Source organism: Blennius ocellaris, assembly GCF_963422515.1.
Source record: "Blennius ocellaris genome assembly, chromosome: 14".
Taxonomy (NCBI): Eukaryota; Metazoa; Chordata; class Actinopteri; order Blenniiformes; family Blenniidae; genus Blennius; species Blennius ocellaris.
In genome coordinates this window covers 15138948-15152618 of record NC_137663.1, presented here as the reverse complement: position 1 = coordinate 15152618, position 13671 = coordinate 15138948, and the positions used below count along the sequence as shown (strand labels likewise).

Sequence of the window (13671 nt, the reverse complement as noted above, 5' to 3'; positions counted from 1 at the left end):
TATATAATCAGTGAGCTCAAGGTGACAAGAAAGGTCTGCAGAGTATGTGGGTGTCACACAATATGGGTAGCATTCACATACTGCTTCACAGAGGAAAATGACTGTACAGGGACGCTTTGTTTCATTATTTATCAATTCTGTGCTTTTTCCGCTCTCTTTGGTGCATTTTTTTTTCTCAGCTAAACTACTGTTGCAAGGTTTACCAAGACTTATATGCCATTATCTGCTGAGGTCAATATGTGGATTAAAGTCAAACACAATGGTATAAATCCTCTGGCACATCACGGATGATTACTGACAACAATCATCCAATTGTAATAATATCTGCAATGGTGTTTTTTTTTCTTTCTTTTTTCTTTGTATAGGTGTATTTAAAGCTATTCTCTTAAGAGGAACTAATCTCCTTTGGTAGCTAAAGAGACATTTCTCTTGTTATTAGCAACATTTAAGTGACCACAGCTAAACAGGCTTGTCTTCTAATGAGGTGCACACACCAAACGGGAAATGAAGATTGAAAGCGAGGAGGCAGATTTGTTTAGTTGGCATCACAGCAAGACATCCATCTCCCTAGTAAGGACTGCTGGTTCTGGTGAAAGGGCAGCCAACAGGCTCAGGAGACCGGCGCAAGGTGCACTGAACCACTGCGCATTATAAATCACTGTTACTGACTCAAGATGCGCAGACCTGTGCACACCTGCTCTCTGAAAGTTGTGCTCCTGACACTTGCATTTGCAGCACGACAGTAAAATACACTGAAGGTAGTAACAAGATACACTGTCTTCATGTACAGTCTTTTCACGTAGCTGTGCAAGACACAAACAGCTGAGGGCTACGATGACTACACACATGTTCACCATATGTCTGTTATTAGACATTGTTTTTGTGTTTTGTATGATCCACGGTGTGTTTTAGGAAATATTACAACATTTACACACAACCGTAGCCAAACTGTAACTGTCACGGTATATGGTTGTACTTTTCCGTGTTTTATCTTTGCACAGTATCATGAATATAAATGAGAAATGATCGGTCTTACCATGAGCAAAAATGGCTCTGCTCACAGCAAAAAGGCAGGCATTATTAAATGACATGCTGCAAAGAGAGCACATCAGAACGTTTATTGGATTAAAACTTGACATGGAGACAATCCCCAATGCAGAATGCATGAAAACAACAATGACAACAGAAAAATCCCACTCGCCAGATGCCTCTTTTTTCCTGTCCTTCATACCACTCCATGTGCTATTCAGAAGCAAGTCTCTTTTTTGTTGTTGTACTTGCATCAACAGAATAACACAAATCTGTATGCTACCTAAATTTACTCCTCCCTCCCAGAGATGATAAAGATGGTAACTCAAATGCTATATTTACTCTTGCCTGTGTGTTTTAAGAGGTGCAGGAATTATCCTTATTTGTCTGAGAGACTGCTTTATGGCAGTGAAAACCTCTGGCACAGCAGGTGAGTCTTCAGTTGGTCATCTACTGTATGCAGCACGTGGGCTCCCATCGATCCGTGTGGACAAAGGCCACGGTGGGGCATGCTCAGATGCCAAAAGAGTGCAGCATCCCCTGATGTTTTGTGAGCAGGACAAAAAAAAAACAGGTCTGTGAACAAGAGATAAGGACAGGCACCTCACAAGGCAGATACAGAACACTGAGAAGTCACTCAAACATGTAGTATAACATTACCAAACACACATGCCTCGTGAAAACACACTGTCATTTTGCGTTTATCCCTCTCAAATTTTCACGTGTGAGCACACAATCATGACACATTAGGAGGAACGGGGATGCAAAAGCAAGCACTGAAATCTTCGACAAAAAAAAGGACACAGCTGGTCCTGGTGGGCTTGCATCTTTCTGCAGCAGTGACCTTGGTCTAATCCCTCATTACAACAGGCTCCATAATACTGTACTTTTCACGGAAAAACAAATTTGGTAAAACCTTATCCTCAAGCATCCTTTCATTCTTAGACGCATGCTAATTAATGTCACAATATTGACTGAGAGGTCCTTCAACATCTGCAATCTGTTTTTGCCACTATATTTGTCTAATTAGGCTAACAATACTGGGGTTTTTTTAAGCTTTTTGATTTTTTTTAAGTTATTACTGTACTAAACAATTGTGAGGATTCTTGTGAGAAAAGATGGATTTTGCACCAAAATAACATAGATGATCTTTTTAATGAGATTCCTGGAAATGCTGATCCCTTAAAGAAAATATTTTATTCGACAGGTTTGTTTCAGTTATTTTTTCATAAACCTTCTTTCAATGAAATAGATTGTAAAATAGAGGAAGAAAATGCAAAGATTACACTGTTCTATAATGTGAAGTACATTTATTTGATACATCTAATGCAAACAGTCAAATACCTGATTTACTTTATGCATTCAAACATCTTGATGTGAAGCTCTTGATTTCATCTGGCAGTAATTGGGACGTGGCCAAAGGTGCAGCATTCAGGATGACCTGAAAAATGAAAGCAGTGTTCATCTTCAGATTTCTATGCGGTACATTCCGAGTGTCAAGGTCAGCAGTTGTTGATGAAGTAAAGTATCTGGGAACACAGCAAACACATTATTAACTGTAGTTGAAGATCGCAAAGCAGCGTGCGGAATACCATGATGAAATGATATATGACATCCCATCCTCAAAAGAACTCATCCAATTACCAGGTTTAAAATGGCCCTGACGGAAACAAAGGGCGTTAAACTGAGTTTGTTTTCATTCTTTACAGCAGCAACAATTAAAAAAAAGGGTTGTTATATAAAGAGGCTATGTCAAAAAGATTGTCAGTGCGGCATGCAAATATTTTATTAAAATGAGCTCCCACCACCTGATTATTGATTTTTACTTGCTTTGAATCCGTTGAGCCACTGGCCTATTCTTTAGGTGGGCTTGATATTAAAAATAGAAAGCGACTAGATTACTGGTAGGAAGAGCAGTTTGTTTCCATACTGGCTTTTCCCTCAAATGGGACTGTACAGATCTTAGCCAGTTATCTCTGCATTTCCACATGTGAGATTTGGGTGTAAGGCGCTGCAGAGTAGGATGCGCATATTCAATTGGAGACAGCTTCTGCAGAAGGGCAGCAAAGACACCACTCCTAATCCACTCTTTCTTAACTCCTCAGAGGTACCGACATAGTCAAAGATTAGTGTGTTTTCTGAGGCACTTGCGAAGTGCTCGCCATAACCTTTTCTGGTCACCCTGTGTGTTAGATAGAGATACATGTGTGGAGTCATTGTTGCTGCAAATTGGTCAAAACAGTTTCTCCTGCTTCATAGGAAACACGAGCGGGGCTTTTCCCCAGTTGTTGGAGCAACACGCTCTTCGCTTTGTCACTGCTTCTACTCAATAGTTGGAACAAGGTAAACATCTTCCTCTCATCTCTACTGGGACCGAACACATGACAGTGGGAAATACACTTTAATAGATATTCCTCTTCTCCCCCGGTCAGTGATGGCTTACAACAACACTGCCTTTGTTTCCATTAATGACGCTGTGTACACGGCTCACTTCAAGCCTCTTTTTTTTTTTTTTTTTTGACGTTTGTGTCTCAGCTCTGTGGAGTGATTTTTTTTTTTTCCTGCAGAAAGGCCGACAGAGTACATGCAGACACGATCGTAATCCCTCCTCGTGCAGCTGGTGAGAATGACATCACCTGAAGGGTAATGAGGATAAGAAGAGGTGGTATCATTCATGTTGTGTGCGTACCTATGTTGGCCTGTCATGTGGAGTACACAGCAGCAGTGGGGGTGCACACAGCAGCTCTTTGTCTGCTATGCAGACAGGGCTGTGGGTGAATCCCATCTAAGCAGAGGCTCAAGCACTAGCTTTGCAATGGTGCACTGTAGCAAAAAGCCTCCGTGTTGGCAGCCAAGGATCATCCCAGGGGTAATCATGTCCATTCCACCTCAGGACTTGCAGCATTCACAGTCTTATTTCGTCGAACATGTGAAGATTTCTCCAGCAGTGACCAGTACGGTTATGAGGTTTTAAGTAATGACTGAGGCCGGGCTGGAATTGTGAGTAAGCGGGCTGCTGTACAAGAGTCCTAAAGTGCTGATGCACTGATGAGAGCTGTTTGTGTTGGCAGGCACAGTGGGGCTCATATGCTCAGCAGAAGTGTTGCATTGTGTCAGCCCCAGCTCCTCTTTGGCAGGAGGAGCAGGTGAAGTATGCTGTACAATTTATGGCTGACCTATTGAGATATTTTTCTGAGCTCTACAGTGTCTGTGCTTACTGCGGGACATGAGTGAGAGACTCAAGCTGGTGGGATAATGTAGTTTAAATACAATATTTCCTTGATAGACGCAGTGTGCACAGGTGAACAGGCACAGGTTCTGTACGGTGTCAACAACTGCAACAGATAATATTGCATGAGGCTTATAGGTTTGCAGGCTTTAAAAAAAAATTATTTTCATAAACTCTAATGCTTTATTGCTTGTGATTGTATGTTGCATTGGATCTACAGTTCACCTTATTGTGTCAAAGCATTTTAAGTCCTGTATATGTGTATCCCAGCGCAGGTGCCCCTGTGTTAAGCGCTGCACCCACTCAGGCCTAATCCTCTGCCTACTATGTGACAGAATATGGAGGTGGACTGTGGCATTTTTTCCTTGGCTGACCAGCTTTATAATGATTTATAGTCATAGAGACGTTCACACAGTGCGCCATTGGGCTATAGCTCTCTTCTGTTTTTGTCACTTTATTTCAGAATTTAAAGGTTAGGTGTGGCAGATCACTGTGATCCCGGCTGCCATATGATGGTTGTTATTCTGTCGTATCGGTATTACGAGAGAGGTGCAGTGTTCTGGCTCCACCTCCAAATCCACTACATCAGGTGGTAAATCTTCGGAGAAAGTGTAGGCGATAGTCTATTTTGATGATTTAAAGGATAAGGAGTGGTGTTGCTTCTGCCCTTTTATAATTCTCTGTCATACAGAAGGTTGAAAAGGCTTCAATGGTACCAATACTAATGTGTGGGGAAGTGGAGATAACCTGAAAAGCATTTCCAAACATTTGGAGATAGAGGTAATAAAAACCACCTTAACAAGCATTACCATAATTTTTTTTTTTTTACATTAGGTGTAATATAAAACAAGTTTTATGTATACCTAATACATCTCAAACGCTGTCTACATCAAGTAAAACATACAGTATGTGTTCCATTAGAAAAAAGCATCTATGTGAGCAACCTATGAGGGTTGCACCAGTCAAGATGTTTTTTTCTCTCCTTGCCTTCCCTCTCCTCCCTTGAGATGTTTGTCTGTTTTTAGTTTGATTTCCCCGTTTATATTTTAGTTCGAACTTTGACATCCGTACCTTCCCCAGGATGTCTGTCACAAACTGCAGTCCAACATTGTGACAATGCTTTTGTTCTCCCGAACCTCTTTATGAACTTCCTGTTTTCGTATCCTTTTTTCTGTTCTTTCCCTCAAGGTCTGGCGCACCTGATGTTAAACCGCCAAGGTATGGGGTCTATTGGTTTGCTTTTTTCCTTCCCAGCCACCTCAACACTCTTCCCTCCCCCCTGAAATCATTTCAGTTAACTGTGCTGCACTAATATTTCCTCTCCTCTTTTTCCATATACTTGCCTATTCGTTTTTTGCTCCCTCTCATGTTATGCTCACTATTCACTCAATTTGTGTCCGTCAAACCCTTGTCCTGACCACTGACTGAGCTACTGGAACATCACCTTTGACCTCTGCAGTTTTTCGCCAAGGTAATGCATCTATGGTCATAGCGTCTCTCCGGTTTGGTTTCATGGTGTTTTCAAAGGAAACAGGTATCGTTAATAATAATAAGAAATAAAAAACAAAAACAAAAAGAAAGGTATTTTATATATTGAAATTTGACTTTCAGGTCAGAATCAAAACCATTTTATTTTTCTTGCTGCAAAAATGATCAGTCAGTATGGACAAATTATCACAGGGATTTGTTTTGTTTCTTTTTGTCTAAGTTGTTGAATACATAATCCTGATACATTTGTAAAGTAGCACTCATTTCTCAGATGTGCTATGTTTAGGGGTGCTTGTGATCGCTGATCAGTGGATTCAAAACATATCGCGCAGTTTAGCTGATAAACAGCTCAAATCAGAGAGAGATGTTACTGTGATGCCCTTTACTTTTTAGAAGAAAAAAACAACAACAACACTGTGATGCTCATCAAGGACAGATCATTCCACACACTCTTAGGCGCATAAACATTTAGGCTAAGTAAAGCTACAGTACAGCAATACGAAACCTTGAAAGAAAAGCATCCACCGCAATACAACGTGAAGATTTCCTGCTTTTGAAGGCGAATATGGCATTTTGACTGAGGAGTATTTTTGTGGCACTGACCTAGATGAAGTGTGTTGTATTTGGGCTTTGTGTTTTCTCGCACGTGCTGTGCGATTCAGATAAAAGTCATCATCCTGTCTCCATGGTAATCAGCGTTGCCTCTAAACATATTTGCGACTTGGCTTTGATGGCCCACTCTGACAGTATAATACGTTTGGTCAAAGTCCTCCAGAAAATTACATATCTGACCAGATCGTCATTGATGTGGGGCTGTCATTACTGCTCCCACGTGTTTGCCTTTTTTTTTTTCAGATCTGTTGTTTTTTTTTTTCTTTTCTTTTTTCAAGCAGAATCAACCCTGAGACATGATGATGAATAATCTGCAGCTGTAAACTGAAATAGCTTTGTATGTCATCTCGTGTTATTCACACTCCCACTCAGTAAAGATAAGAAAAAGGAGGGCGTGGCAATACCCCGAGCACTCTCATCATCAAGGTCATTTATGGTGGATCAAAAGGCTGAAGCAAATATTTCACAGAAAGATTATGATGGGGTTTTTTTTTTCACCAGCTATAAATGACGCAGCTTGAGGCTGTACATGACTACATCGTTATAGATTAAGGCCTGTATTCTTTGGTTACCCACTCGGGGACAAAGTTGTTCATGTTGAGAAGTATTAATTAGTCTTCATAAGTCCAAAGAATATTGTTCAATTTAAGCCTTTACTTAAATTGATGATTACGCCGACAGAACAGTGCAGTGGAACACACTACGCTGTTACTGCCTCGACTCGACAGCGATTAATATTGTCTTCTGTATAACAATAGTGCTGCTGTATAAAATCCCGGGTACATCATACTGGAAATGTGTCCTAAAGCTAACTGCAGGGTGATTTGTCATGAAATGAGGCCTAAATGTAATCGCTCAATTTCATGCATTGAAATGAAGAAGACGTCAGTAATTGATTGTGGAATGAAGATTTACAGAAATAACCCTCCAAGCAACACTGAGGCTACAATTAGTAACAAAGCACTGTGTGCCTGACCTCATGGGATATACATGAGACATCAAAGTTTCATTCAGCCACATTATGTTTTAACAAACATTTGTTAATAACTGTATTCTAGCTTTAGCCAGAGGGAATAGACAAGAGACGGTTCTGATTTGATCTCAACTTATTTTGCAATGAACAAATGCATACTTCATGAAACTCAGAAAAGGCATCTGGCACAGATATTTCACGCCTGTAATCCATCGCCAATGTGTGCACACTATAAATGGTGAAATTATGTAGACAGGTGTGGTTTTCTGACCACCTGCAGTGCTTATGCGTCTCTCTGCCTCAGATCAATTGTTCGTTGCCTTCCCGCCATGTACGCGAGTGACTCCAAGGTCTTTTGAATTATTCTGCTCTGAACCTTAATATAAATTAACTGTGCAAGCCTTGGCATTTTTCATGAGCTGCAGCATGTTGCAATTGTGACGGGAACACATGGGTTAATAGTGCATTTGATGTCTTCTCACCATGTTTTTTTTCTTCTTCTTTTTTTTTTTTACGTCTCACGTTATGGCATTCAGGAGCTGATGAATACCTCTGAGCAGAGCCGAACAAATAGTGTGTTTTGAACTAAAGCACTCTGTCAAAATGATCTCACTGAGCGTTTACTTCAAGGGGCCAATGGATACATTTGATTATTGAATTGATCATAAGCAGCGACTGTCTTCCTGGAAGGAATGTTCTTGGATTTGTTTCCTGTTGTCAAAAGCATGAGGCAAGAGCAGACTGGTTGTTGTGTGTAAAGCAGTGCAGTGACAAAGACAGGAGGGGTTGTCACGGGGAAACAAGACGTGACAATGAGAAGAGAAGTGGGTAGAGGCCTGCAGAGATTGCCGGTGCTGCCATCATTTTCTGCTGAGCTTTCTTTTTCTATCAGTATATGTTTCCATTTACGTCGAGAGACGGTTCAGCGTGGTGGTCTTATAAAGCTGAATCCAAGAAGGCTGATAGCTCTGCCTCCTCCACCCTCCACCCTTTTTCTCCATCCCCTCAATTCAGCTACAACACACATAAATGCTGAAATGCTCTAGCAGTCAGTGCCTTTTTTTTTTTTTCTGGCATGGCGAGCGCAGCCAATGTATTTCAAGGTATTTCCTTGGAGTTCGTGTCCAAGTCTATCAGGTTTCAGGAAAACAAAGCCAGTATTTTGCTTTTTCACAGGTTGGTAAACATTGTTGCTGCAAACAACAGGATGCCTTCTCAATAAGCTGTAGAGCCGAAATGTGGCTGTCTGCCTCTCTACTTCGAGAGACTCCTTAAAGACCTTCAAGCTTCAACAGAGCTTCAGGGTCAGTGACGTCTTTATCCTAGGCAGCTGGGAATGACATAGAGATTATTAGATAGATGGCACAGGCTAAACACAGCTTATGGTGCACAAGCTTTTGTTCTAACAACTGACCGAGCATGAAAAAAAACAAACAAAAAAACCCAAACGTTTTTATTAATCAGTTAAATGAAAATCTTGTGTTGTGGCTAAAAAAAAATGGCGCGAGTATCCTATTAATACTATTCTATTAACATTTTTCAATCGCAGTCACTTTCTCCCTGTGTTAATGCTATTATCTCTGCTCCTGCACTCGGGCTTACATTTCTCCTCAAAGCATCAACATTAATGGGGAGCTGTGCACTCGGTATTTGAGGAACCACATAGTTCAAGCAATTGAGGCTAATGGCAACGATGATCCTGCGGCCTTAAATTGGCCACGGAGTTCACAAGTTTACGTTTACTGTTCACTCAGACATGGACTTAAGGGATCACTTATTCTTCCGGCTCAAAACACTCTGATGCTGCATCTTCTGAGCTAGCGAAGAATAAAGCCCACTCGTTTTATAAATATGATAAAGTACTTAATCCGGCAGGTCAGTATAATGTCGTAGTTCAACATGTTTAAAATTGAGAGTATAGTTCAGAATGTAGTGTGTTTGTACATCTATCTATCTATCTATCTATCTATCCATCTATCTATCTATCTATCTATCTATCTATCTATCTATCTATCTATCTATCTATCTATCTATCTATCTATCTATCTATCTATCTATCTATCTATCTATCTGTCTGTCTGTCTGTCTGTCTGTCTGTCTGTCTGTCTGTCTCTGGCAGAATTTCTTGTGGGAATATTATATTTTCTATGTTATATACTGTATATACGTTTATATAAAAGTATATACAGTATATATAAAAGAACAAATCTTTATACAAGCTGTCTCCTTCATTCTGAATAGCTGAAGAATTTTTCTTCCTTTGAAATTGTAAAGTGCATTTGCATTACCCTGTGGATATCCCTTGGACTGTTGTTGAAAATTAGATGTTTACCAAAGCCTGACACATTTATATTGGCATTTTTTTCAAATGTCATTGTTGAAGAAAGGATAAAGCTGGTGTTTGTTTATAGTTTGTGAGAAAATGTGCTTCAATATAGATAAATATTTCTTGTATTTATTAGGACTATTTTCAGCTTTGGGTTTTTTTTCTGTCACAATTCTGATATGTTTTTATGGAGGAAATAATTGAGCTTTTTTTTTTAACGTACCAATACAGTAAACTACAGACTATCACCAGACTTATTCTTTAATATTAAAAAATCCCCCAACAAAACACAATCATGTGTTTGCCCAGTGGCAGTACATTCATTCATCAGAATGTACGTTGATATTTTAGTACACGTGAATGGGTCAATGACTACATATGTGGCTTATTCAGGTCTGTTTTTGTGACCACAATTTATTTGTCAGACAATACAGTATTGTATATTTTTGATCATCTTAGGTCACCCACTGTTGCATACATACTGTACTTGATCTGCGTAAAGTAGCTAATACACCCAGTACATAAGTCAAAGTGAGGCCTGACGACAGGAACGATTATCTAAGACGTTTCTCTTCCCCTCATAGGGCAGGAGGAGTCAGTGGCCACCTACAAAGGCAATGAGTTCTTCAGCTACAACCTCTCCCAGACTCCCATCCAGAGCAGCTTGGATGAGATCACGCTGTCCTTCCGTACCCTGCAGAGGAACGGCCTGCTGCTTCACACGGGAAAGTCGGCCGACTATGTCAACCTTTCTCTGAGGAACGGAGCCCTGTGGCTGGTCATCAACCTGGGCTCCGGGGCTTTCGAAGCTCTGGTGGAACCTGCCAGTGGGAAGTTTAATGACAACGTTTGGCACGACGTCCGAGTGACTCGCAACCTTCGCCAGGTTTGTATACATTGCTTTATTGCTTCTTAGCAGACGAGGAAACATACACTTCAGTATCACAAGTAGGATTTAAAACTAAAACGGTTTAGCCAAAGGAAAAACACATTTACACTACTAAATAATAATTCATATTTACTCAGAACATTTTGATTAAATCCCTGTGAGCTCCAGATGATATCAGTTTTCGATTTTATTGTCCACTGCCACTGTATACAGTCAGTAAACAACTACTGTTTCAGATTCTGTTGAATGTTTATTATTACTGCTCCCATTTCCCAGAGTCTAATATTGCAAGCTTACATCAGGTCATTCCTCTTTTCCTTATGAAAAAGATTGCTTGGCAGAAAAGGCTTTTCTTTAATTTCCAGCAACTTGATTTTAGTCTGTACCCAAAAGCCCATTGGAAAGTTTTCATTTATTTACCTCAGTGGAAAAATCAACTGATTCAACAACATTATCCATTGTATTAATTTACCCGGCAGTGCTGATGATATCTCAGGGGCGTCTTTGCTACTTACAGATTTTCAGATTTTGATGATTCCCTCTTAAAAAGGCAGAAGCACATTTTTTTTTTGGTTTGTTTGTTGGTACTGATGCAACATTGCAGAAGCATGAGCAAGGTCTTATATTCATGTATAATGAATATAGCCCCTGAATGTGTCCGGCTCTGTGCTGCTGTACTTACGGTACTCAAGCCAAATACACCTCGGCCCAAAGGTTTCATATCATTAACACTGCCTGGACAAGGCACTCAGTTCCCAAACTAATTTACTGCCTGGATGTGTCTGTTACATTATATTCTAGCCTGTTGGCAGCATTCCCAAACTGTAGCTTCATTTTTTCATATTAACACAGAATAAATATAATTAAGTGCAATAAATAGTGATTCTTTGCAGTGGAAAACCCACACATAGTTGCCCCTTTCTGCGGGTCATTGGGTTGTTTATCTCATCAATTTAGCGGCTTGTTCAGTGTCAACACTCCAGAAACTGCAGCTATCGAGCAGCAACAAGCTCTGATATTCGTATTTGCGGCAGATGACAAAGAGACAACGTTAACTACTAACTAACTGAAGTGCCTCATATATGTTCTCAGGAGTTGCTTGAGCCAATAAAGAGTATATGGAGAAGTTTTGTTTGTTGGGTGATGGATTGCTAAATATAAACATGAAACAATGAAAATGCTGCTCTTTTTGTGATATATAAATGTTACTTGGCCAGTCAGTGAGCTTGTAGTTTTGCTCCTGATAGCAGCCAAAATCATACAGTCCCCTTTAGGCGAATCTTTTTTTTTTCCACCTGTGTGCAGATCATATAATAGTGAGCCGTTTTTTTTTAAATTTTTACATCCAGCAGGTTACTGACACACAGGACAGTTTGAGTTGACCAAAGCTCGAACAGCCTTAAAAGAGATAATAGGTTTATATACTTTAGATTTCACCATGAAAAAATAATAATTTTATTAAATGTCAAACTGGCAAGTCAACAAAGCACTGGATTAATATAGTTGGCCTTCAGTAAATATAAGGGGCTGTAAAGGCTCAATTGTATTCTTTATGTATAGTATATCAATACTGATCCTGATAGTGTAACATTTAACACTTTTATGCACAGTTTTTTGTTACCTGCATCATTTAATGCTTGTTTAAACTCAGCCAATAGTCTAATTGTGTTGAGATAAAATATGTAATGTATTTATTGATTTGTAATTCACAACTAAACTGCTAATCAAATTAAATCTCAATCCAACAAGTCAATAAAAAGTGAAAAACACAAAAATATAGCTGGCATTTAGGATGTGAGAGATAGTTCCACCCCGAATGACAGTAATAATGTTGTTTTTTTCTGTGTTCTGTTTTTATCATTTCACTGTCACATTTCACAGCTAATCTGCATCAACAGCAGCAATTATTGATTTTTTTTTCTTTTTTCAAGTAAAATGGTTCTCCACGCTACACCAGTTTATTCCAAAACATTTTTTAACCATCCATCCTTCTTCCATAACACTTTATTCAATTTAGAGTCACCAATGAACCTCAAATCCATGTCTTTGGACATTTTAAAACATTCAGCTTTTACCTACTCCGACCTGCTCTTGAACTGGGGATGCTGTTGCCGTGAGGCGAGGGTACGAACCACTACAGCACTGTGCATGCATTTTCGAAATACAGCTTTTCCTTTTTCCATGCTCATCAGGTAGACCTGCTAATGGGGATAATGTGCCCTAATTAAAGCATTAACCCAAATAATTCTGAGCATGTTTTTCAGCCAATTACTAAGAATGTGTGTCTTGTATGGGCTGCAGCACATAAAGTGCAGCTTCATCTCCTCGAGCAGGCAACATTCAAATGATATGCAATGCAGTGTTACAACCTTTAAAGTGAACTTAACTCTGCAGTAGATAAGTCACACAACTAAAATCCAACAGAATACATTTGTGTCACAATGCTGATGCCTTGTGAAAATTAATCTTCTAAAGGCAAAAGTGAGTCCTCGCTTTTTTGTGTGCGTCACATAAAGGGATCACTTTGTGAATTTGCTTTAACCATACCTAAACTAAATATATTCCCTATGACGAGCCGGGCACGCACAATGCATATAAATGCTACATTTCTTTGCTAAAGTGGGGCTCAGTTTGTGTCTAACCATCTCATCATCACCAATATATTCTGAAGCTGTCACACTAACCTGCATATAAACTTGCTTCCTCCTCCACATCTATTTCCTTACCCTGGCTTCCACAAGAGCGGCAATCCAATGCTCACAACGTCACTTATGCTTTCAGGCATGCATTTGATCCCTGTGTAAATTGCTTTCCCCTCAGATAAGTTACCTCACTGACATGTAGATAGGAAGAACTGTAACTCCCAAGAGAGTGCTGGTGGAAACATTTTATTAGATCCGGTGGTGCTTTTGAGGCTAGAATTCCTCCTGTTACTATCTCGCTTTCCATCTGTCTTTTCTTTTACCGTCTTGGACAAGCTGGCTCATGCTCAATCTTTCTCCTTTTCTGAACCCTTATTAATGAGGCGTCCGCCTATTTCTGGGTCTGACCGATGCACAGAGCACACAAACATGCACTCACATTATCTGCCGCTGTTCCTCCTAAACACTGCATAGTCCTCTTGA

General features: G+C 39.9%; 1 protein-coding gene across 1 annotated transcript in view; it reads left to right on the top strand.

Moving 5' to 3' along the window:
• nrxn2a (neurexin 2a) overlaps positions 1–13671 on the top strand; it is a gene marked incomplete at both ends in the record, with an annotated part of 96586 nt that overhangs the window by 3652 nt on the left and 79263 nt on the right. The window contains 3 exons of the mRNA XM_080509455.1: positions 5447–5476; positions 5718–5729; positions 10242–10543. Coding sequence (XP_080365581.1) covers positions 5447–5476; positions 5718–5729; positions 10242–10543 — 344 coding nt within the window. The remainder of the gene's footprint in view (positions 1–5446; positions 5477–5717; positions 5730–10241; positions 10544–13671) is intronic.